Genomic DNA, 26,950 nt, shown 5'->3' with positions numbered 1-26,950 from the left:
ATTTAAGCTGAAAATCAAAACGTGGTTTTACTTTGTAGCTTGATAGCAAGATCAAAGTTGGGATTTGTTGGTTCTCCGTATTTCTCAGAAACTGAGCATGTTTGTAGAAGTCAATTATTTAATATAATACAAGTCAATCATTTCATATGATATTGCACAGTAGGGTGTTGGCTCAGTGCAATGTGTCGATGGCAGTGGCATTGGATGGTTCCTATTTGTATAGTTATGGTCCAAAATATACAGAATTAATTATTAACATGGCAGACAAAGTATGTGGTGCAGTAAAGTGCATTATCTATCAGACTGTCGCAGTAGTATGTCTAGGAATTGATCCACAAGGGTTTTTGAAAACATTTGCTTATGACAGATAAGCACTGCAGGTTCTTTGATTTTAGAGTTAGTCAGGATTGTGTGACTTCAAATGGGATGCATTTTTTTGCAGTGTGGTTTTGGCCTTACCTTGAAGATTGATGGGAGAAGAGAAGAACTGCAGCATCTTTGCAAAAGGACAATTTTGTGTGCTGGCTAAATGAAATCTGTATTTTGTTTCTATTTTGTTTACTATGTTGCAGAAAAGTGGCACTAAGTAAAGAAAAACGCTTCTCACTTCTTTCTGGGAAGTTTTGCTGCTGATGATGTTCTATGTCATTTTAATGCTCTAGAGTTTTGGGCTGGCAGTGACTATACACGACGGGGCATATTTATGAGAAGCTTGCGCCACTGCACCACACAAAGTGGTACATGTGTGACACAAGCCTCTAAGTAAGATTTATGAAGCCATGCAAAGCTACAATGCTTTGAAAGGCTTCTTCACAAATCGGTGCGTTGCCTTACTCTGCGCAAGGGAGGGGTTCCATGGGCTTTGTGGTGGGTGATTCCACGCACCTCCCATGGTTTTTGACACAATCCCAGATTTACAAGGATTTGTAAACCTAGGAATTCATCAAAATCCTAAGCCTCAACGGGTGAGGTGGAATGAGCAGAACAAACAAAGAAAGAGGAAAGCACATCCATGGATGGATTGTTTTTGTGCAGGAAGGTGCCCCTTCCTGCACAAAAACCATCCTTCCTACAAAACAGGCCCCCTTGCACGATTGCTGCCTTCGTTGGTGCTAGGCTGCTGAAACGGTGCCATCGCACGGGGAAAGGACAGGAATGCACTGGTTTGTATAAATAGGGTGCATTCCTGCCCTGTACCAGTGGCGCGGGCAGCACAGCAAGGTGCCATGCTGAGGGCAGCACAGCAAAGTGACTTGCTGCTCCGTCTGCCCTGCACCACTATGCCCTGTAAATATGTCCCTACATGTGATTGAGCCAACCCTTGTGTGGGATTACAAAACTAGAATCTAGGGCAAGTAGATTGAGCTCATTTGAAACATTCGATGTATGATTGCACCATGTACCGTACACAAACACGTTTTATTTGTGCATTAAGAGTTTCTCTGAGCATTTAAGTAAATGTACCCTGAATTAGTGAGCATGGAGGTTAGTGTCCATTTAATATCCGGACATTTAGTGATTGCTTGCTGCTCCTCTTGACTCCCCAAATAAAGGGATTGCCTAATTATGCACTAGGAGATAGCTGGTGGCAGCTTCACCCGCTTGGTCGTTTCTTTGTATAATTATTAGGCATGGTTCATAAAAACGGTCCTCACCTCTGATGCCTGAGGATGATACATACTTACAGCAGCTCATCACAAACTGATTTGTCTCTTGGGGTTAAAATAACATTTAAGAACTCTTACTCAACTCAGTTGTGACAACGTTAGCTGCACAGAAAAGTTGATGCAGCCTTGCTGCGATGCAAACCTGTAGCCTGCTAGTTATGCAGAAATGGGGTACACAAGGCCAGATGTAGTGAAAGCAAACTCTGTGAGATACTAACTGAAAAGTGTGCGACTGCTAGATCACTTATTCTTATTTACTGAACCCATTTAGGGGGTTGTAAAAAATCCGTTTTGCTAAATGGATGTAGAAATAGTTTTCAAATTGCTATTCGCAAGGAGCTTGCCTTGAGCATTCGTTCCAAATAGCAATTCGGATCCTGATGTATCAAAGTTTTGATGCCATAATCCCTAAACCATGTACAGAGTCTCAAGTTGAAGTGAATCAAGGTAGCAGCTTTATGGGGAGGAGGAAGTGGTCAAAAGGAGCACTGTCAACTTCAGTTAAGTTTTTGAAAACTGAAAACTTTTTTTAAAAGCAGCCCTGTTTCTATTTCTTGAAAATAGAGCAGCTTAAAAAAAAATGAAATGCAACGACAGGCATGGAGAACAGCTCTCATAGGAAGACACCCTAATGTCTTTCCAGCCAATCAGAGTGAGGCACAAGTTGCAACCTGCCCAATTAATATTGGTTAGAGAGGCGATTATGCGACCCGTTCCGACTCAGTATTTTGCCAACTGACCTTTAAGTACATGGGATGGTTCGCATAACCAGACATGATTCTCAAAGAGTCAACAAACTATTTTCAACCGCTTTCTGTGTATCCAAGCATGGTACATCTGACCCAGTGCCAAGGGCCAAAAAGAGATTTGTGCCATTGATATGGTTCTGAATTGATGTTCTGAGGCATTCTGAGTGTTTACAGATGGGATATAGCTCTCCAAGGCATAATAACATTTGAATGAACAATCTAGGTCTCAGAACACATTCTGGGAATGTTAATATCCCACTCAAATACCGGGCTCTTTGTTCACTCATGCATGTCCTAGGCAGCAAAAATTCTCGACATTTTTTCGAAAAACAAAAAAAAAATCATCCATTTTTAATTGCAAACATTAGAAGATTAAAGAACACGCTGCTTGTGAAAAGCTTCCTGCATAGGAAGGGCAATCCTCTTAGAAACATGCAAACGCCAATGCCCCCCCCCCCTGAGCGTACCCTCTGTGTGTAAGGGTGGCAGACTGTACACAGCTGCCCAGAGACCCCTGGTGCATGTTCTGCCTGCTGGAATCTGAGCAATGCGCCCAGCATTAGCAAGTCTTTGGGATGGAAGCAGGGCAGCGCGAGCACACCGAAGCCCGCCTATCTCAAAGGCCCGAGCACAAGGCAGAGGAAACAGAGCAGCAGTGTGCACATAAGCCGGGGTCCGCAGCAAGCTCCAGGCAAACAGCGGCTACAGGGGGCTGTTTGAAGAGGCAGCCAAGCTCCGGCGGGGTGTTTGCAGAGACACCCCATCTCCGGAGCCCTGTTTGTAGAGTCATTATAACCTCTTAGTTGCCATGCCTTCCGATGAATAATAGCTTTTAGCTAAATTAAAGAGGGGCTTCTAAAGCAAGGCCCGTTTCTTGAGCGTTCCGAGGAGGATGCTCTCTGTGAAGTTATATGGCGTGGTGTTTTATGATGTTAATGCGTTTTTAATAATGTAATAGTTTTGTGTGGCAATGAGATACGATTATGACGTGGCATTAGGTTTGGCCGCGTTAGCATGTTATGTCATGTCTGGATGTGATGTTAATATGTTGTGATGGCACGTTAAAACACAAAGAAGCTCTGACGTTGTTACGAAGTTGATGTGTTGTAATAAAATGTTATGAAGTTATTGAATTATGTTAATAGTAAGGTTGTTTTTATTTTAGTCAATATTGTTAGTCATGTTTTAATGATATCATCAGTTAGGATGGTATGTTACGTTTTGTTTTTTCTATATTACAATAACAAAGGATTTTATTAAAAGCCAGTGTCCTTATTAAATTCAGGTTGGCTTTATTGGAAATGCAACCATCAACAGAAACAGGTCTCAACAGCAGCTTCTCCAGAACAGGAATGCCCACTCCACAATCCCCATGTCATCAGATTCTAATTCTATAGTCATGACAACAAATGTTCTACAAACTCCAATGCTGGACATGCAAGTTAATTACAACAGATGTATAATTTACATGGTCAGCGACTAGCTGCCGCCTCCCCCCCAATCCGGCACCCAATACCCAGGAACGTGGACACGAGACGTCTTTACTTTTTGGAAGGCGGGCGCTAGTCGCCCGGCCGTATTTAATAAAGTATGAAATTAAAAAGGTTTTAATTGCATAATCAACAATTTATACAAAAATTCAGCAGGACATTTAGGTACATACTCTTAGCAACAAGTTTGAGAGCCTGACTTTAACAAAACTCTAATACATGTTGTACCTAACTTATACTAAACATCCTCATCTAGAATTTTTGTACATTTCTGGCCATATGGCAGGGTCACTACCGGTGTCAGGTCCTACAAGCTGCGCCTCCCCTCTGGATGTGCGCATGCGCAGTGTTACCCCGGGAATTGCCCGGTCTACGCCCTGAACTCCATTTACCCACTAAAGGAGGGCCCTTACTCTGCGCCGGTGGCGTCATGAGTCCACGCGCGCGGGGTGGCTACCAGCCTAAGGAAAGCGTGAACTACTCCTACCCGCGCTCCTTTGCTTTGCAGCATCTATTACCTTGCCCCTGGAGTTGTGGGAGTGGCCCGCAGGCTCCTCCCCCTGGGCGGGAACCTCCATAGGATGATGCCCGCCCCCTCAGACCTCAAAATATGTGCTCACCGATAATGACCTTACCGCATGCCCCATACCTAATAAATACGACGACCTATGGGAAAAAATTCTAAAGGACAGCTACACTGGCTAATAAAACAGTATCAACGTATAACTACAAAGGGAAAAAAGGCCTAAGGACATATAGCATTAAATACAGTACACTTCAACAGTATCAACGTATAGCTACAAAGGGAAAAAAGGCCTAAAGACACATAGCATTAAATACAGTTCACTTCAAACAGTATCAACGCATAGCTACAAAGGGAAAAAAGGCCTAAAGACACATAGCATTAAATACAGTTCACTTCACACATGACTTGCTAAAAGGGGGAAAAAATTCCTAGACAAAAGCATCAACAAAATACACCAACCGTTCATCTCTATTACCCTGTGAAACCCGTGGACCGTACATCCAGAACTGACCCTTCAACCAGAGATAAGAACTGTTACCAAACTTTTTGTTCCAAGGGATGGTGGGTGGGAAAACAAAGAAGCCCCGAGCGCGGGGCACACCGTTTCGGCGAGGGAGCGTCCAGGGACAAGGGGGTCTCCTGGGCGCTCCCTATCTCTTTATTCCAGAGGGGCCAGGTGGCCCCTCCTCTAGCCCGCCCCCCCTGACCCGGACCCACTTCCCAGGATCCGGGTCAAGGGGGCCACCAGCCAATCGGCGGTGGGCCGCGCCCCCCAGGGCACGCCCCCACCGCCGAATGGCAACAACGGAGAGAGTGGGGGCGACGGTCGCCGCGCCGCCATGCGTGCGGGGGGGCCGAGGGCCCCCCCTTTTCACATGGTCAGCGACTAGCTGCCGCCTCCCCCCCAATCCGGCACCCAATACCCAGGAACGTGGACACGAGACGTCTTTACTTTTTGGAAGGCGGGCGCTAGTCGCCCGGCCGTATTTATTAAAGTATGAAATTAAAAAGGTTTTAATTGCATAATCAACAATTTATACAAAAATTCAGCAGGACATTTAGGTACATACTCTTAGCAACAAGTTTGAGAGCCTGACTTTAACAAAACTCTAATACATGTTGTACCTAACTTATACTAAACATCCTCATCTAGAATTTTTGTACATTTCTGGCCATATGGCAGGGTCACTACCGGTGTCAGGTCCTACAAGCTGCGCCTCCCCTCTGGATGTGCGCATGCGCAGTGTTACCCCGGGAATTGCCCGGTCTACGCCCTGAACTCCATTTACCCACTAAAGGAGGGCCCTTACTCTGCGCCGGTGGCGTCATGAGTCCACGCGCGCGGGGTGGCTACCAGCCTAAGGAAAGCGTGAACTACTCCTACCCGCGCTCCTTTGCTTTGCAGCATCTATTACCTTGCCCCTGGAGTTGTGGGAGTGGCCCGCAGGCTCCTCCCCCTGGGCGGGAACCTCCATAGGATGATGCCCGCCCCCTCAGACCTCAAAATATGTGCTCACCGATAATGACCTTACCGCCACAGGCCAGCATTGTTAACCGACGATCTGGCCTCCCCCTGCCTCGACCTACCCTAGAAAATTCTCACTTTAGGAAAATCTTTCAACCAGGCCCTTGACATTATCAGACCCCAGGACCTTCCCTCCCTCCGTCTGGAAATCCCTCCAACCAGGCCCAGTTATTGTCAGACCACAAGAAGTTACCTGCTTCATTCAAGTGCACTCCCTCCCCCAAGTAATACCGTCCACCCCCGAGACGGCCATGAGGCATCGTCTGCAACAGGGGGGGGGCTCAAAACCGCTCGTCCAACTGTGTGTTGATCCTCATTACCGAGTGATTCAACGCCCTGACCGAATCCCCCGCCCGCCACTGCAATAGAGGTATGAGTTGCGACCATACTACCGTGCAACCCGGGCAGATCCTGGCACTCTACCCTGCAGTTGAGATAATCTCCTCCATCAGAATGCTTCTCCCAGTTTAGCCAAATCATTCTCCCCCAGGTGAAGTATCACCACTGACGAGGGAAAGTGCCGGCGCGCTAACAGCCCTTGGAAATAATCCACTAAACTGGTTGGGACATAACCCCCCTTTTCAGAAGAATGAGATGTCCAGGAGACCCACCCGCAGTGGAGATTAGCTCATCACTGAGTATTCGCCTCCCAAGTTCAGCCAAGTCATTCCCCCCTGGGTGAAGTATCACCACCGGCGGGGGGGTCGGGCTGCTGAGCTAAGAGTCCCTGAAAGAAGTTCCTGAACTGACCAAGGCACAGACCCCCCAAACCAAATCTTCCCTGTCCCGCATCCAGCCCGTTGCTTGTGCTGGGACGTTGTAGCTCCTCCACTTCCCGTGATGAGTTCCCCCCCTGCGTCACAGGTTTGAGAAACTCCCAGAACCAGGAAAAGACCAAGAAAACATGGGTGACAATCCCACTTCCACCTTAGGGAATGGGTAGCACTTACACCTGCCAGCACTCCTTGGGCCCTTGGGTGTCCTCTTTCTCGACGTATGCTTCCCTTTTGACGTCCACCCGCTGCTGATGTTGCGGTGTGGGGCACCCCTCAGATATCCGCCATGGACCCAGCCGTGACTGACGTAAGCATCCCGTGGGCTGGCCACCTGTTGCAGCTGTTGTGATGTGGAGCACTCCAGGTATCCACCATGGACCCGGCCATACATAGATGGAAAAGATAAACACAAAGCATTAGTGTTTCTGCCGATAACTGGTGTACACGAGCCCGCCTTACATTACCATCACTTGCTAAGTTTTAGATAACATTAGCGCCAGATGAGTACTCATTCGTGTGCAGTACAGTACAGCGACAGCTTGCGCAACTTGCGGACATTCACGTTAGGGCTACCTAAGGGTGCATGAAAGCTTAGACCTGTGGTCCATAGTGAATGCAATAGCCCATCCATTGTTACTCCAGGACCATGTAGTGTGAAATGCCGTGGAATCGTACTGTATATTTAGGTAATGTTCCTGACTTCATACCCCAAGTCGATCCACACATGCCTGCATTCCATGTACTCTAGGCTTTTATGCTACTTGTTTACATTTACATTAGGGCTACCTAAGGATGCCTGGTAGTACGATCTTCATGAAAGCTTAGACCAGTAGTCCACCCTGAATGCAATAGCCCCTCCATTGTTACTCCAGAACAATACACATTGTGAAATGCCGTGCAATAATATTGTATATTCAGGTAAAGTATCTGGCTTCTTAACGAAAGCTGCCCCACCCGTCTGCATTCAATGCCCTCCGATGCTAGGCTTTAGCTGAGATGAACACCGGGTGCACTCCCCACCTTACTCGCCGTTGCGAGTGGTCAGCAGCATCAGCTTGTGATACCCGTAGCGCATTTGACTCCATGCTACCGTGTGGTGCCTATTAGTATAACCCTGGCCAAGAATAAGCCTGTAGGCTCCAGTAAATGCCATAGCTCCCCCCCCCCCCCATGGGTACCTACTGTCAATACCAAACACACTGCCAGCCCAGTGAAGGAACCAATCCTATCCTTGCTAAAAACAAAACAAAAAGAAAACACTCAGGGCCCCTACGAAGTTACCTACCGTCCAAACTTCGCCTGACGTTATCCAAACCACCCCTGGCCCGTGTTCCCTGCCATTACAAACCTCGGTGAGGTACAGCTCTGTCCCAGCCCCCGGGCGCATCCATCCCCTTGCTTAAACACTTGTTCCAGTTCCTTATTATGCCGAGGGTCATGTTCCAGGATCTGTGCGTTGCGCATAGAGCCTAATTTGGAATGGCACTCGAATGTCCTATGTGCCTAGACGGCACCCCCAATCTGCCCGTGTTTCAATAGAATCACCATGGGAGGACGGTCTCTCAGTCGTGGTCCCCCAACCCCAAACTTACCACCATCCTGTTATGGGGACCCAGGCAGGCATGCAATGGAGGAATGGACATGCCTAAAGTTCGCCAGGTGAGGCTACGGACGGCCCAGTGCCATGCTCATGTGAATTTAAATTAATTGAGGCCGTGGCTGTTTGTCTGACCCGTTTGCAAAGGTGAGTCTATATTGCTCATCGTTGTCAGTTCATGCGTTTGTTTCAGGCATTGACAATGCAGTGGCTAGCCCAGTTTAACACTACTGCCTATTGCAGGAATGAGACACTATCATGTAACATTTCAATTATGTTCACCTAATCGAACATACAGCACCGAGGCCCGCTCACCTCTAGGACGTTAGGGGTTAATATCACAAACCCATGCTAGCGACTAATCATAACACCCCTAATAAAAGATGTGCTTGCCCCAATTGCTATCCGGGAAGCCCAGCACCAAATGAGCAACGGACAGGAGAGGCCAATCAGCGTGGTGATACCATCGTCCTAACTGCCTTCCAGCCCCTATTTAGGTGTGGCCTTCCCTAACAAACAACCCATGGACCACAATGCCCTGATGACGCGCCTTGCACGTGGTATTACCACCCGGGGTATCGCATCATAGTACCATCCTCGCTCCCACGGACTGGGCTTTAGGTGGGATGCCATGGTCACTCCCTTGGAGTCCGAACTTTGGTTTTGCCAAAGCTTGTACCTCTCGCATTCTGATTGCCTTTGATACGTGCCCAAATGCCACCATTGCCTACTCCAGATTTTTCTTGTGCCCTGGGCAATTCTCACGGTCTGCACTACAGTATTGTGCGCTAGAATGGGCATAAAGGACAGAAATCCGACAGTATAAGGCCCCCAGTAGACCAGTGTGTGTTTATTCAACACTCTGTAGTGGGATCAATGACTTGTGCCGTCTTATATTACTTGTTTACCTGACTGTACATTGATACGTTTTATGTATGTTATTATTATCCTTTCATGTTAGTGACTACTACATTGTTCCCATTGCCTCTGTTCTTTCCTACTGCCCCTTCCCTGTCATTGTGAAGCGCTCTGATATCTGTAAGGGTCTTGTTCGCGCTATATAAAACTTTGAATAGATAAATAAATCACACTTTTGCGTTAATTGGCCTCTATTTATTTAGGTAGTAATGGTGCGTGAAACTGACGCATTGCTAGCTAAAACCGTATTGCCTGACGGGACATGTGCCTATTTGGGGAAACAGCCGATAGACTACCACCCTACGGGGTTGAAATGCTACCCTCCTAGCACCCCAAGATCTAGCCTTAACACGCAATTGCGTGCAATCGTCTCCTGGCATGTGTGCTTCTGCTAGGGTCACTGCTGTAAAGGCAGAACTGTTGGCTTTGCCAAGGCTTGTACCTCTCACATTATTGTCGGCTTTGGTACCTGCATAAGTGCCACCATTGCCCACGTGGCTTTTGTTCCTGCGTCTGTGTGTCAAGCCTATATTGCAGTATTATACCTCTAATTGTCCCGTGTTCTCTCTTGTAACCTGTAAACCTGTCACTGTTTACCCCTGCGCCCTTTCTGCTACCTGACGAGCTTGGTTTGGAAATTAGCAAAGACACACGCACTTCGAGATCGATACCTGAAGAGCCGCCGCAAAGCAGGAAGCAAGATGAAATTGAAGACCCCTAGGCCACAAACGCCGTTTTGTCGTTTTTTTTTTTTGATTCATAAATAAAAGGGCGCACAGAGGCGTTTCTAATTCCTTCCGAGCTGTAGAGAGTGATGTTGCCTCCTATGGCGCATCCGTGTTAGCTCCTAGAAATGACTCTCTGGATGTAGTGCTGTGATTTATTTAAGAGTGCTCCATCATGAGATAATAAAATTAAACAAATAGTCCTCGCATGGGATTTGCAGCATACAAGCACTAGACAACTTAATTCGTGGCACTGTGACATACAAATGTGTTCATCAATCCGCACATTACGTCGGAAGGCCTGCCTCCACCCAGTGCTGCTGTATATGAAGTCAATTGCAGTTTAACTCAACTGCGAGCAGTTATTGACCGCCGCCATGCGTGCGGGGGGCCGAGGGCCCCCCCTTTCCAAAGGTCACATAGTGTTCCTGCAAATCGCTCAGGTTTATGAGGAACCCTCTGATGAACAGCTTGGGAGTAAAATTAATTCGAACAGACTTAAGTGAAAAATAGCCGCTCGGAGTATTTGCAAAGCTACGTCCACCTCCTTCCCACAATCTAACATTATAGAGGCAAACAGACTTTATTAGAAGCTAGCGATGAGGCCGGGAGAAAATTAAAAAGCAAGCATTTGATCTTTCTGATGTCATTTGTGAGCGCGTGTTCCGTTATTATGCACATAACACATTTCAGTACATCGTGCCTATTTAAAGGCATAAACAGAATCCGAAAAGTAACACATCCTGTAGCCATATGCTGCAGAAAGGCTGCTCTTTAAATTAAACTGGCGCGCAATTAAATATAACGAGCTATGGCAGTTCCCTTCTAGAAAGGTCAACAAATAAATTAAGGCTATCGCTGTGAGCCAAAAGTCAGGACTGTGCGCAAGAAAAAACACATCATATCATTCAGACTTCACGAAACTTGATAAACACATAAGTAACATGCACTGACCATCCCTTATTTAAGAAAATATCGCAAATTAGATGTTCCTTCACAGGCTCCCCTATGTATCACTCAGAAGGAATACAAAGAGCATCTATAAGCAATACCTGCGAACCAGTTCTCGAGTTTTGCCTCATGAGAACGCTTAACAACTGTGGTCTCGTTATCCATTTAGCGTGCAGTCTCACTTAAATGTATTCCATGCACTTTGAGGAAATTACCGAACACCACTTTATTAACCCCCTACAAGAGAGCGCAACCGGGCTTCACCTGCGTAACTTTATCATTTTATAAATATTCTTGTACATTCCTATGTATGCCCTTTTCCTTTTACCTTTCTTGTAAACAGGAGGATCGAACCCCCACCCAATGCATATAGAGCGCTGAAGACCAACGCTTGCTGAACCGAGCTACAATGTCCGTATCTGTTCCAACAACCCCCCCCCCCGCCCCGTACAATACCTCACGAGGCTTCAAGTGGCCTCTACCACGCTCGGCAAAACGGCCTCTCGCCCTCGCTGCTCCGCGACCGGTAAAGCGATGCTCCCGGCAGCTTTCAGCTCCTGGCGCTCCTAGCGCGGCTCGGGTAGCAAACGCCGGGCCCCAGAAAGAAAGCGATGTGCAACGAGTTTCCCGCGCTGAATCTTGCTCCGGCTCCTCTCCCCCGACAAGAATCGCACAAAAACCGGTCTCTCCCACTTATAAACGCGGACCTGTAAAACAAACAAAATTGTTAACAAAACAAAGAAGCCCCGAGCGCGGGGCACACCGTTTCGGCGAGGGAGCGTCCAGGGACAAGGGGGTCTCCTGGGCGCTCCCTATCTCTTTATTCCAGAGGGGCCAGGTGGCCCCTCCTCTAGCCCGCCCCCCCTGACCCGGACCCACTTCCCAGGATCCGGGTCAAGGGGGCCACCAGCCAATCGGCGGTGGGCCGCGCCCCCCAGGGCACGCCCCCACCGCCGAATGGCAACAACGGAGAGAGTGGGGGCGACGGTCGCCGCGCCGCCATGCGTGCGGGGGGGCCGAGGGCCCCCCCTTTTCATTAGCTTAATGTCTTAGGATATTACAGTAGTATTTTATAGTTTGCGATGGTCCTTCCATTGGGTTATACCGCTTGGGGGAATGTCGCAATCTTATCATTGGAGATAGTTTTTACTTTTGAGCTGTGAGCTTATGATGTATGAGGCCCTTACATAAGGATGTTATGGTCTTATAAATATAATACATTATGATGCTATCATACTAGCAGCTACTCTCAAGTATTATATGTTTTACATCCAAGATGCTACCCGGCAGGGACATGCCTTTTCTCGACATTCAGTAAGAGTGTCTAAGGTGGAGAAAGTCACGCGAAAAAGGACAAAGCATAGAAAACAAAGGAGAACATGAGAAACAGAAAAGCAAAAGTACCATAGCTGGACTGACATCATGACATAAATCTTCATATGTAAAAGGGGGTCGGTGAAAACGTCACTAGCTTACAAAAGCATAGGAAGCAACAGAGGTTTCAAAGACTAGGATTGTCAGGCAGTCGCTGCACTCGACATGCTCACGTTCATACACACGTAGGTCCAGAATATGTGGTAGGGGTACAGCTAATTATTAAAACTTGGGGAAGAGAGTATTTGTAGTCTTGGAGCATTGCCTCCACCGCCCTTTAATGTCTGTTATATGTCCTCTTCCTTTTGTATGTCACTAAGCTTTAGCGTTTGCACAAATATTTCGATATCTGTGGAGCTAGAGATTAAGATTGGTTCATTCATTGGAAACTGAGGGCACTGAGCATGAATAAGAAGCCCCTACCTCTAGATACAAAAGCAGAACTCCAGAACTCAAACTGTAGGTATTCTGGGTACCAGGAGAAATACTTTTGGTTGTCTTTTTCTGGCGGAAAGTGTGTTTGCTTTTTCTTTTGCCATTTGGTACCCCCACACCACACTTACATCACTAATACCTCCTTTTTGGCATAACTGGAAAGTTTTGTTTGAGCTGCAGCTCAAGCCAGTGGCTCAGAAACGCATTGACTTACAGGGGCATCTTCTCATGTTTGCCCTTGTAAGGAAGTCCCTCCATTCTTAGGTTTAGGGTTGGAAGCAAAAAAGAAAAGTAACAGGGGGTAGGACATTTCAGCTCTCATCCACTATGTATTTCAAAACAACGATAATCGTGCTTGGTTAAGCTCCATGGTGCCCAGTCAATATTACTTCGCTCATCTCAAGTGCTCACAAAGATAAGTAAAAAAAAGTCCCAAAGAAAAGTATAAAATATGTTAGACCACTCAATTTTTTGCTCCAACCTGCCACCATTGCCAGACTACTTAAATAGGTATATTGTTTGAGTTCTAGTTTAATTTGTGATCACATTGTCTACATTATTGCATAAATGGTTTTCAGTGCTATTGGAGAAGAACATCTTCACAGAATGAATGCATTACAGGATTACGCTGGGAAATTATGGAAATGTTCCATACATCTTATAAAAACCTTTGCAAAAATGAGCTCTGAGTACATCTTTCTGCCTATGTCCAGTGTTTGATGCCATGTACCATGCACCATACTAAATGCAGAGACTGATTTACAATCAGACAACTTGTGTTCGAGGTCTAAACTAGATACTGAAAGTGAAATATTAAGACCATCTGCCACCTTCCAAGGCTACAAAGTGGGTCTTTTGTTAGGGACCCTGCTGACACCCAAAGAAAATACAATTCTGCCATACTTCCACGGGAAACCCTGCTCATGTGACATTTGCAAAACGAGTTATTGCAAAGAAAGATGCTTACAGAGGACGCAGGGGGAGCTGAGGGAATTTTCAACCCTGATATCTTCAAAAATGACAATGATGTGGTAGAATGGAGAGGGAAAGATGAGCTGAAGCTATTTCCCAAATGCACACCTGGTTCTCGGTTACATTACTCATCTTTCGATTTCGAGGATTCTCATCCAGTTTAGTAAAGGCACCCTAATTAGCCGATCAAAAAAAAAAAAAACCAGGATGCTGCATACCTTCTGAGTATTTTGTTCAATTGGACCTACAGCTTATGAAGAATGCATATGAAAAACGTGAAGTGAGTAATGTGTGCTTTTGTTAGTCATCCCCAGTGTATGATGCACAGTGTGAGGGTGGTCGAAGAGCCGGAAGGGCGGCGGGTGTGACAAGTGATTGCCATTGGCGGTTTCACCTGAAGTCTGGAGTGAAGGGGGATTGGTTTGTGGTCTCGCTCGTCATCATCCGAAGAAAGTTAGCAGAGGGTGGCGCGCGGACGCGTGAAATTCCAAAACTGCGCCTCACGTCACGGTGGGATTGCCAGGAAGGCCAGGTATGCCAGGTAATCTGAAAGGAATGCTGAGGCCTAGGTGCCAATGGTGGTCACGGGCAGGAGTTTATAGGGAGGAATGGGGCGTAGGCATTCAGGAATCTTTCACTGGATAGTACTGTTTGCCCCTGTTTGTGTGGGGCCTGTTTATGTGCACACGCTTGTAAATAATCTAAAGTTTACATCAAACTGTTTATTTGAGCGTCTTCTGAGCCATGCAGCTGTATCACAGCTTCTCTGTGTAGATTCAAGTACTGTGCTGTACTTCAGCCTTACACAGGATACATAATATTATATATCCATTATAAAGATCTTAACGCTCATTCACACCAGCTTTGCAATGTAGACTACTGCCAACGATGCAGCTAACAGCGGGTGCCACTGCGCCACACAGATTTTGCTTTTTAGGTCAGGTTTGAGAGACCATCTGTCTTGCAGGACTATTGTTACCAGTTCTCTAAAATACACATAGATTGAGTTCTTGCTCCTTCTAGAGGAATTGTTCTGCCTCATCTCATGCTACTGGCTGCTTGATGTGTTAGTCCATCTTCTAGGAAGTGCTTCCGTCGGCATACATGAGGGAAACATTTAGATTTGAAAAGTATGTTGAATCATTGCATTGTCACAATCAATTCTTTATCGACTATATGCATTATGTACGGAAAGCAATCATTTGCTGTTGTTGTTACACAGCATTGGCGAAGTCCGTAGTGCTGGCTTTAATCTAGTAAAGAGCATTGGTGCATGCAACACATACAAACAACTTATATGAATGTGAGCATTAACATGCGTTTTCAAATTAAAACCTTGCATATTGCCTAAGTCTTTGGAGCACAACCAATGAACTTCTTCTTCCATTATCATTTGTTAACTTATGATGAGGGTTCACAATAGCAGGCTTGCCCATGGGGTGTGGGGAGGAGCCAGTAATTAGCAAAAATATTATTTTTCCCTGACTGGACAACATTCTTGCACTGGCCTCAATGAACAACCTTATAACAGTTCCCAATAATGGTGAAATCACACAAAAAGAACAAGCATTGACAAAGTCGATGAGCATAGACTTTTGGTTTTGCCAACTACTTTTGCTGATGTTGGTCATCATCAGCAAAATGGAACCAAAAATAATTATTGGCAATGTTGAACAGCATTGGTAAAAAAGCAAGTATGATTATGTAAGCACATGCATGCATTATCATACTTGTGCATTACACTACTGCAACCACAGCATGATGATGTATACACAAGTGTGTGTCACCAAACAAGTACATGCAGAGGTCGTGATGCAGCAGCTATTTTTAAAATTTACCATTCCAAGATGGGGCCGCCCATAGAGAGATAAATTAACATCTAAATAAACAAAAGGTATACAAAAGTGTGTTTACGTAAAGAAGCAACACCCTTCCAAATTGCAGTTGCTGGTCCTTCCTAAACAGCTTAAAAATAGATAAAATTGAAGAAATGCAGAAAGGGTTGGGTGGCAAGCAACAGAGGAACGTTAATGTGGAGTAAACAAGGAATAGTAGCAGTGCTACGGCAGCAAGGAGAGAATGGACCAGAAAGAAAGTGAATTGAGGTTAACAAAAAAACAAGCATTTGCAATGCAATAGGTCTCGCATTAGGAACATTTGAGCTATTGGTATTGTAAATGACAATTTTTTTTATTTATGTGTTGGTTTTGAAAATAGCGAAATTAATAGCTTTGTTATTTACAATGCCAATAGTTTTAACTTTCGCAAATGTGACACCAATTGCATTTGTAATGCAATATGTGTTGTATTTACGTGAATTAGATGTATTGATATTACAAATAACAATGGCTTTTAATTTTTTTAATCATTAATACTTAAATAAAAGTTATTGTAATTTATAATGGCAATAGCTTTTGTAAATAACTTTTGTGAAGATTATGTTCATTGTATTTTATTGTGACGAAAATCCAATAACAGAAGTGAAATATTAACATCTTTTTGTCACATTTGTAATAAAGCTTGAAACATTGAGAGAACATATTTGAACCAGTTGTTGTTGAATGGTTGCACAGATTGATGCTGTGGTGGCGCCGAGTGATGTGGTGGCTAGGAGTAATGCTGTGGCGTTCAGTGATGCTGTGGTAGCGCATGGTGATGTTGTGGTGCCCCTGAGTGATGCTGTGGTGGTGCTGAGTGATGCTTTGGTGATGCAATAGATAGATAGAGTGAGTGTGATAGATAGATAGATAGATAGATAGATAGAGTGAGTGTAATAGATAGATAGAGTGAGTGTGATAGAGTGAGGGCGATAGATAGATAGACAGAGTGAGGGCGATCGTTAGAAAGAGTGATGGCGATAGAGTGAGTGCGATAGATAGACAGATAGAGTGAGGGCGATAGATAGACAGATAGAGTGTCTTTATGTTGCATTGAGTAGAGTGTAAGTATGTGGCATGTAATTATGTAGCACTGAGTGGTAATATGAGGAGTGTATGTTGTATTCAGTAGAGTGTAATTTTGTGGCGTGTAATTATCTGGCACTGAGTGGTATTTGGAGTGTATGTTGCATTGAGTGCAGTGTAATTACGTTGCATATAATTATGTGGCACTGAGTGGTATTATGGGGAGGTTATGTTGTATTCAGTAGAGTGTAATTGTGTGGCGTGTAATTATGTGGCACTGAGTGGTATTGTTTGGAGTGTATGTTGCATTGAGTGCCGTGTAATGATGTAACATATAAATATGTGGCACTGAGTTGTATTGTGTGGAGTGTGTGTTGCATTCAGTAGAGTGTAATTATGTGGTGTGTAATTATGTGGCACCGAGTGATATTTGGAGTGTAAGTTGCATTGAGTGCTTTGTAATTATGTGGCATGTACTTATGTGGCACTGAGTGGGATTTGGAGTGTATGTTGCATTGAGTTCAGTGTAATTATGTGGCACTGAATGATAGTGTGTGAGAGTGCAGTGTTTGTAAGGGTGCAGAGTGTGTGTGGGTTCTAATTTTGCACACAAAAATATTTTAAAAAGCAGTGTTGTAGGAGTTGTGGGGGTGCGACACAAGGAGATTAAGTGGCGGCAAAGGTGTAAAAAACAAAAAGCAGTGTTGTGGTAGGGGGGGCATTAGCAACAATGTGCTCCGGACAAAGTGCCAACAAATGTTGCATACACCGGCCCTAGTGCACGAGTGCATGCTTAGACAGCCGCTTGCACCTGCCGCAGTACATCCTCTTACTCTTGGGATGATCAAAAACCTGCATTTACTGAAATGTGCCCTTGAAATAAAAAAGCATTCGTTATTTCAGAGTGTAAAAACATTGTTGTGCTTAAACTTTCTTAGGCTGTTGCTTTAAGGCTCATAGCTGCATTGAATACTATATTATCACTTTTTAGAAATATTGTGTGTGTCCACTGTTTGCCAAATAACAACAAGCATTGGCAAATGATGAGGGAGGTGTGCCTAGATTGAGTGACCACATGAGGAGGAGGAAAGAGGGAGGAACAGGAGAGGAGGGAGCAGCGGCCGGATGTGGCGTGACAGCCAAAGCAGCCGACCGTGAAGCTGGGGAACCATGTCCGAATCTCGGCGTTGGCTCAAGCATCCTGTGATTGTGTGCAAATCACCTAATCTCCCTGTACCTGAAAAAAGAATGTGTCCATCTGTAATTTAACTGGTGATCATATAAAGCGCTCTGATCCCTAGCGCTCTGATCCCTTCCGGTCGAGTTGGTGCTATATAACACTGCAAAGAAATATAATTTTAAATAAGCAGTGTGGTGAGCGGTATGAGGGGGTGGCTTGGTGGGGGTGGCACAGGGATATTAAGTGGCGGCAAAGGTGCAAAAACAACTGTGTTGGCTGAGGGGTCAGAACGAGGAGATTGTGGTGGCAGAAGCTTAATAAACACATAAGCAAAGAGCATGGTAGTTGAAACTGCAGCTGTAAGCCTTTAGTGAAGCCAGTGCAGGAAGTAAACAGTCCACTGAGCAGCGGTCAGGTGTGGGATAATGGCCAGAGCAGCCTACCTTCAAGATGGAGAACCAGGTTCGAGTATCGGCTCAGGCATCCTGTGATTGGTGCAAATCATTTAATCTCCCCATGCCTGAAAATGTAATGTGTCCATCTGTAATGCTGTTTATGTAAAGCGCTCTGATCACTTAGGGTCCAGTTTACGCTTTATAATTTTGCACACAAAAAATATATACAAAAGCAGTGTTGTAGGAGCTGTGGGGGGGCGACACGAGGAGTTTAAGTGGTGACAAAGGTGTAACAAGCTGCCAGACGCCCGTGTGCTGGGAGGGCTATTAAATGAAGTGGGATAAAGCGCTCTGATCCCTTCAGGTCGAGTTGGTGCTATATAACACTGCAAAGAAATATAATTTTTTAAATAAGCAGTGTGGTGAGCGGTATGAGCGCGTGGCTCTTGTGGCATGCGTTTTTCACTGAGGGTATTTAATTGTGGCATGCATTTTTCACTGTGGGTATTTCGGCTATTTTATAGTTTAATGTGGCTCTGTGGAGCGGTGGAAGAGAGGAAGAGACTGCAGGCATTTGTGGCGGTGACGGCGCACAGGAAGGAAGACTCGTCAAAGATAAAGATCGAAATGCAGAGGCCCATGAAAGGAAGGGGGCGGAGAGGAGCCGGCTGGCGCACGAAGTGGCTCACAGATGCAGATCAAAAGGCCATGAAATGAAGGGGGCAGGGAGAGGAGCCGGCTCGCGCACGAAGTGGCTCACAGATGCATGGTGGCAAATGGAAGCATGTGCACAAAGCGCGTGATTGTGCGCGTAAGCGACACACAATCCCTTGGCAGCACTTCCAAATGCCCCTCTTACTAAATCTCTTGCCATTGCGATCGCTTACGCGATAGGCAAGGCAAGACCTAACAAGAAGAGCTAGTAAATATGGGAATGTGGTGGCAGATGACCAAGAGGCACTGGTGATAAAAGAAGCGCGTGAATGGGAAGAGTGGCCGTGGGAGGTGGGAGGGAAGTAGGAGAGTGGTGGGGGGCGTGGAGCGGCAGACCTTTTAGTGTGATTGGGACAGACAAATGGTGGTGTGACGTGGCTGGTTCATTGAAGTCTAGTGCGAGGCTGATGGGTTTGCTGTGCACGTGCGTCTCACACGAGTGCTCCACATGAACTGAACGCTATCCGCTTGTTCAAGAAGTTTGTTTCCCCTGCTATAGGTTCGAGCTATTAATCCCTGCGGGATATAATAGTCGAGACCTAACAAACAAGATGAGGAGGGGTGTGAGATCAACACAGAGTGCACAAGACATCATCGGTGTGAAGGGATAATCACTACACAGGTAGGAGGGACATAGGTAAAGAAAACACAAGCACTCTTGTAGTTTTCTGAATGTGAACAGTATACAAGTCATCCAGTCAAGAGGAGGTAGAGAACCTATGCTCAAACACAGCCATCGAATAAGAAGCTAGACTGCCAAGAAAGGCAAGCAATTATAAGTAATGGGATGGCCCAATGTATTGGTATTATCCATATTACTCCATATTACCTCTAATACTGTCTGTAGGCGAGGCCCAAAAAGTAACTAAGACTCACAATTCAAACTAGCTTACTCTTTGGTGGGAAACAGGATGAAAACCACTCCTCACCCATTCTCCAATTGTGTCACACCACAAACAACATGCCATGGATATTTCTGTGTGCCTTAACTTACTTGTTGAACTGTTTAATGTATTGAATGCAGAACGGCACATTATTGTCAAGCATTGAAACAGCTGACAGAGTGACAGAAACGGCTGTTTCATGTATTTGCTGAGTAGAGTGACATTTCTCCAACCCTCTTAAGGGTTCTGACCCGTCACCTTGAGGGTATCTGGTATATTGATTTTTTTTTCAAACCTGTGCTTTGAAAGTCACCCCTGGGCTCATCTTTGCCCTCTAGTAATTTTAAATGTGCATCTTATTTTGGTGGTCGTGTTATGTGTCCTTCCTTAGGTAATCTGGGTTGATTTCTCATTTTAAATTTGCCTTCCAAAACTTTGCCATCGTTCTTTACTTTTATTATTTCAGTGCTGTGACACAGAATTTTTTTTTTTTTTAATCACATATCCCTCTAGACTTGCTTCAAATGAACTCTTGCTTTCACAGGTGACTGACTCGGAGCTTCAGGAAAATATGAGCTCAACCACCAAACCGTGAAGACACTGCAGGAAACTGGTAGCAAATAAATCAGTGCTTGGTATATGAGTCTATGGTGGTTGTGAAATATTTTAATATTGTAAGTCTCGTTAACTACTTACAAGCAACCAGGTTTCCCAAGTGGTCAGCTAAACCGGCTTAATTCAGAATGGTATGCCGAGACAGTAGCATTGAGTTGCCAAAGTACCAGTTTGCTGATTTGACTGATAACGAAAATGCACTGAGACTGAGCAGCGGTTGGTCCTGCAATGTTTCAGTCAAATGTGATGTTTCTCAGCAGCCTACAGTGCTGGGGATTAAACATGGTGACAGATTAGTAGATTTCACTATTGGTTCCTATGCAGAACATGCCGAAAATTAACTCTTTTATTATTACCAAATGTAACTCTATTTTTTCAATGAACATGAACATTTCCCTTAATACATTTGAAATATTTCTATTTCTCATATTTCAACACACCTTATGCACTTGTTACCTTGAAAACAACGTAAAGTGCTTCACAATAAACGAGTCCATATTTTACAGGAAATTAATTTTGGGTCTAAATAAAGGCAACTGCACTGTACAGGATATACAAGAATTGACAAAGCCAATGGCTTAAAAAGCATGCCCATTTCTTCAGTTATTTATTCAAATACAGGCAATCTGCAAAAATATAAATAATATAGTAACAGAAACAGTCTGGTCTGGAACAATGTCCCATTCTGCATTGTGGAATAAGTGAAAAGGCTCACAATATAGTTTCTCTATTCTTCGTCTGAGCAGATGTTTTTGAATGATTGCAGTGTACATTTTTAATGGCATCTGTTGCAAGATGTTGCTAGCAGTAGTCGCATATTGGAAATTACACTTTTTCCAGTGTAGCTTTGTATTGACATTTTTGGATTCAACAGATTTCAATGGTGCAATCTTTGCACTGATATTTGCATACACATTTAAATAAACCAACAATTGTAAAATTACCTTTTGCATCCGCTATTCAATGCAGCTGTTTCCCTTTCCAGCTCAAATGTCAGTCAGAATTTATTTAGTCTGGAAATTCTGGTACACATTTGCACTGGTGTTATCAGGGTACTAAGGTCCCAGGATAGGTGATGGCATGTAGTATGTTATAGGTTTCGGAATGCCCAGTCCATATCTGCACCCCAAGTACAGAGTGAAAATGTAAAACAATTCTTCCAACACTTTAAGTGCACGATTGCGGGCATAGTGTTATGGGGGAGGGGGGCGGCCGAGCACTTTGCCAGGGCCGGTTTCGGTTCCCAGTCCGGCCCTGGACTAATCCCTTAAAAACTGACTGTGCTGAGATTTTGGTATTTTGTTCAGTAGATAATAATAATACATAATTCGATCATCAAGTTTTCTCAATATGAACCAATGGGAAAGGTCTTCCTATTGGCAGCCTGTTCATTGTGAATGATCAAATCTCAAAACGACTGGCCAAAAAAATGACTGAACATGTTTTCCAGCACATACATAAATGGCCATGTGATGTTTATTTTTAAAAGCCAACATTCGGCATCTTTTGAATTTTATTTGTTCGCTCCTATTTATAGTAATTCACAAGATTATGTTTTGCTATTGTTTGTTTTATTTATTTACAAACTGGACATTATTTTTGATGGTACAATTTCTGTTCCTCGCTTGATGACAAGAAGACACAGACTCTTCTCTATGTGGGTGCAGTGAACCCTTTCCGATGCCTCTCTATTGCATGGGGTCTTTCTGTCTTTCACAGTTTCTCTATCACTGAGCCCGATTAAGAGGAGTCCCTGTTGGATTAACTAATTATGAAAAAAAATCCGACTATGAGGTTTTTGGAATTTATCAGATGATATAATTATCAGATATCAAAAGTTTTTGAGGAATAACATGCATATTTTAGTGCTTAAAACAGCAAAATAATTGGACTTTTCCTGTTAAATTTTGGTACGTTTCACTTGCAGTGATTTAATGAAGGGCGGGATTGGATCACACCTGGTAATTCCTGGGTGTGATGCGCATTGCATCATCTAGCCTTCTGCTATCATTCCAAATCCAATTAACTGACTAACCTATCCACCACTTAAAATGTACTTGCATGTTTCACTATACTAATTCAGCACTAATCCTCTATGGGTCCCGGAGTAGCGTGCTACTCGCCGAAAAAGCGCATCGACGCCTCGGCAGGGGTAGTAAGCGCTATATAAATGCAATTACAATACAATACAATACAATACTTGTTATTGTAATCCCTGCACAAACCCCTAAACGCCACTTGCAATGAGGCTTTCTGTATCTTTCGCTACAACTCTATTCCATACACTCTATGTCTCTGCATGTCTCCCTCTGCCTCTTGCTCTTCCATTCCTTCTCTCTTCTTTTGTCTTATTCACCCTTTCACTTTCAAATCTCTCTTCTCTTTCACTCCTCACCATCCACCACCCTCCTTTCTCCATCTTCTCTGTTACTTTTCTGAGACTAAACCCTCTATCCTCCCCTGTCCACTTTAAGGTACTCTGTAAGCAATGGACTGTTGTCCATGTAACAAATCAATACCAGTCAGAACTAAAATGAAAACCGGCGTTATGTTATGTGGTCTAGTAAGAGACTTACTAAGAAGCTATAGAGGAAAGCCATTGAAAAGTAAATGTAATGTTTGAGTTATAATATGTTACATTTCTACCTAATCATTAACTTGAAACTCAGACAAAATGCTACAATTCCTCGAAACAAAATGTGTTTATTCCTGAAAATAATGAATCGTGAATAACAAATAGAAAATTTGGAAAACTATTTTCAATAAAAATAGACAGGCTGTTTAATTTGCTTAAAACAGATGGCTACAGTCATCTCTGTGTTTTTTTTCTCATTTGAAGGTGATTACTTCCCATCTGACCTCTCCAGTGCCTTTCTGTTTCCAGTGTCAGCTCTTAGAGAACACATATAGCATCAAAAATGGTCAGATTGTAGAACAGAAGGATGCCTAGTGTTGCCAGTGCAGGGATTGCTGAACCCTAAGCTGCTGTTGTTAAATAACATTTCCTGTACAGAAGATAGAATTTCCTGCAGAGGAGCTGGCGCTTCCTGTTCAGAGGTGTGATTTTCTGGGCTCAGACCCATGCATTCAGGTTGGACTTAAAGCCACCTGACCTTTCAAAGTACTCTCACGTTAGACATCATCACAATGGGGGGTGAGGGGGTAGGGGGTTGCACTTTCTTGCCATTCTTGAAAATATCAGCTGAATTCGAATTTCAGCCTCTAGCTCCAGAATTGTGATCAGCACCTTTAAAAAAATATATGCACCCCGCCTCGGAACTGAAAAAATAAAAGTAAGCCTTGGAGCGGTCAGAAGGAACGAAAGGCTCCGACTATAAAATAAAATTGGCTTTTGTTCGCCCTTTAAAATGTTGTGGGAGTACATTTTTGTCTGGAAGCCAGTGCTGTAAAAACAGAATCTGCTCCATGACAGAGAGAAGTTGAGTCAGTCTCAAGCCGAGCAGCTTTCAGTAATGTCGGTCAATCAAAGAATAACACTGCTCCAGTTTTTCTTTAAATATAGCTATAAACCAAGCCCAGATTGGAGTTTTCTGTTGTGCGATGGGATGAGGCTTAAAATGAAACCTTCCTTCTGCTCAATAGTTGCAGTGATTTATAATCTGGATCAAAAACAGCCACATTCACAGCAAAACCATGGAAACTGGTTTGAGATGTATATATTCTAGCTATATTTTATCTAGACTCACAGAATTGGGGTGATGTTTTCACCTACAAATCAATTAGTTCAATGGAAGCAAAAGCAGACTACAACATCCAGAAGGCATTCGGCGACTACACAAATGTCCAGGGAGTCCAGGGTTCGATAGAGTGTCTGGGATGACATGGAAGGAATAACCAACCTACCCAGAATGATAGCCAAAATAAGCCCCCGGTTCTTTTCCAGACTGTCAATTCTGTGCATTGTTTTTGTTGCAGTACAGGCAGAGAAAAAAGCTGAATTCCTTTACAGGTGAAAAGTGAAAATGTATAGATGTGTCATACTTACAGACGCTCAAGTTGCTTTAGGTCCTGAAACGCACCACGTTCAATTACACTGATCTGATTATCTTCCAAATGTCTGCAATGAAAGTAAAAGAAGGACTTAGAATATGCAATCAATATAGCATTGTGTTATGTGTGTGATTTCTTTTTAGATTACATTAAAAGAGCCTGGCTATAAGCAACAAAATCAGTGGAGATTGACTAGAGGTGCGCAGTGATGTAAAATATGAAGATAACAGAACCTATGGTAAATCCCAAATCAACAGGATTACAGATAGCAAAATTGCCACTGATATGTTGTAGTACAACAATTTCTGCTACTGGTAGTTTTGTCAGCAGTAATTCACAGATTTTTGCCTCCGCTGAGAACATGTGGGTTTTACATTACCACTAGGGGTGGGCGTATTTCGCGAAGTAGCGCTACGCGTAGCTACGCGAAGTGCACTTTGCACTATGCGAGGTACGCGTAGCACTACGCGAACTGTGTAGTAGCATGTTGGCACTGTGCAAGATGTCGTTTTTAATGATTGCACAGTGCGGACAAGCATCCGGCACTGTGCAATCATTGAAAACAGCATCTTGCACAGTGCGAGCTGTTCTTTTCTGCCGCTTGAGTAGATTTTTACTCGAGCTGCAGGTTTCTCAACGCAGACTGGTAGTTTCTCATCGCGAGCGGTCGCGAGCATGCGCGACCACTCGCAATGAGAAACCTGACCATTCCGCGTTGAGAATCTCGTCGGGAGATTTATTTTCCATGCTCGCGATCGGCAACTTGATGTTGCTGATCGCGAACAAGGAAAAAGTCTCGCGAGGATGTCATTTTGCTTGCTCGCGGTCGCCAACTTGACGTTGAGGACCGCGAGCAAGCCAAAAATGACCGCTGCACTATGCTACGCTACGCATGTTTGCACTGTGCTACGTGCAGTTCGCGTAGTGCAAAGTTGTGCAAACTTCGCAAACTAGGCGAGCGTAGGGTAGTGCTTTGCCCAGGGTTAATTACCACAAATCTCCATACGTACTCAAAGCCTATTGATTACTCTTCGGAAGACTGGTCACAGAGTGTCAATGTGAAGCATGCATGGCCAGACTATTCAGAGTTTAAAGGAACCAAAGCTGCAACTAATCTGATACTTGCAGGTTATACCACCAAAAAGGCATGGGATATCATGTTCATTTGCCTCTACGGATGCTGAAATAGGGTAAGCCATGCACCATTCTTTGCCACCTTCAAGACACCGACTCAGTTACAATACTGCATGCCACTATTAGAATCTCTTTGTGACTCATACAAAGCCATCCACCTCTTCCTACTACGCTCAGAATACAAATCTGTACCCCCCAAAACACACAAAAGGTGATGGGAAGAATGCTTCCAATTTGTTTAGCAACTGGTAAATGATTAGGTAGCACTCCAGCCCATCATTCTTTTTCACACCATGCCACCTCAGATTAATATCCAGGCATTTGCTGATGCAAAGCTGTTGAGCATCATCACATGAAGAAAATGCCACAATGATGTGGCCACTACACCCAGCTGCATCATTCTGTAGAGGTGCACTTACATGATGACGTATGAGCATGCTTATGTCACCATGCATGTGCACAACTATAGAATTGTCATATTTAAGATGCTGAATGCCACTGAGATTGGTACATTTAAAGAAATATAATTTTGTTATAAGATTGTGCTTTTGAGACAGCAGAGCAGCCCGACGCGAAACTGATTTTGTCAGGCCCTGCAAAAAATTAAAATAAAAAAAAATTACAATGATTGCAAGTGCCAGGGAGCAATGGAGGAGAGCATTGGGGTAATGAGGGGCAAGCAACAGGATATGGGTGAGGGATCGAAAAGCAACCAAGGCATGTGAAATCAATGTTTAGAATGTGGAGCGACCCAGTAGCAAATGAAAGCTGATGGGACTTTCCAAACAATGTAAAATTGTTAAATTAATGTTTTCAAGTGACCATTAGGGGAGGAGAAGCAAAAGCAGGCTTTGGTGGAGGTAAAGAGCACATGAGAGAGAGCAAGAATTATTTGGTTGCTTATTCAAACAGAAAAAAGTAGCTCTCTAAACACACACTTTGCAACTACACCAATCAACCAATCCAAAGGATGGCGAAGAGGCTATGCTTCATGTGAGAGACTAAAACAGGAAGAGGAAGGGATGCTATTGAATAAGAAGCAAGTAAATAAGAACAACCATAAAGCAAACAATTGTTAAGCAAAGCGTGAGATCTAGGCTCATTGTAAGATTTTTGTATAGCCCACAAGGGGGATCCACGTACAGAAAGCTAAAAGTTATCTGGTAAGCAAGACTAAATTACTGTACAATTTTCTTATTGCAGTCCAGTTGGGACAACTATATTTTCTAGATTAGCTATAGAAGTTGATCTCTGTCACTGCAATGTCTGCTGCAGCAGAAAGGTAAAAGAAGCTATTAGACCATAATTTGTACTGTCTGCCAAAAGGACGTAAACAGACACCTCTTTCCAGAATCATTGCAAGTGAGATCAATGCGGCAGATCACAGTAAATATAGAAACAAGTTAAGG

At 44.2% G+C, this 26,950-nt stretch overlaps 1 protein-coding gene across 1 annotated transcript in view; it reads right to left on the bottom strand.

The window, feature by feature from the left end:
• The window catches only part of SLIT3 (slit guidance ligand 3), a 1,039,834-nt gene that overhangs the window by 928,626 nt on the left and 84,258 nt on the right, over positions 1–26,950 (bottom strand). The window contains exon 3 of the mRNA XM_078653381.1: positions 24,403–24,474. Coding sequence (XP_078509507.1) covers positions 24,403–24,474 — 72 coding nt within the window. The remainder of the gene's footprint in view (positions 1–24,402; positions 24,475–26,950) is intronic.

Source organism: Lissotriton helveticus, chromosome 7 (assembly GCF_964261635.1).
Source record: "Lissotriton helveticus chromosome 7, aLisHel1.1, whole genome shotgun sequence".
Taxonomy (NCBI): Eukaryota; Metazoa; Chordata; class Amphibia; order Caudata; family Salamandridae; genus Lissotriton; species Lissotriton helveticus.
The sequence above is the reverse complement of the archived record's forward strand: the minus strand, read 5'-3'. Positions and strand labels throughout refer to the sequence as shown.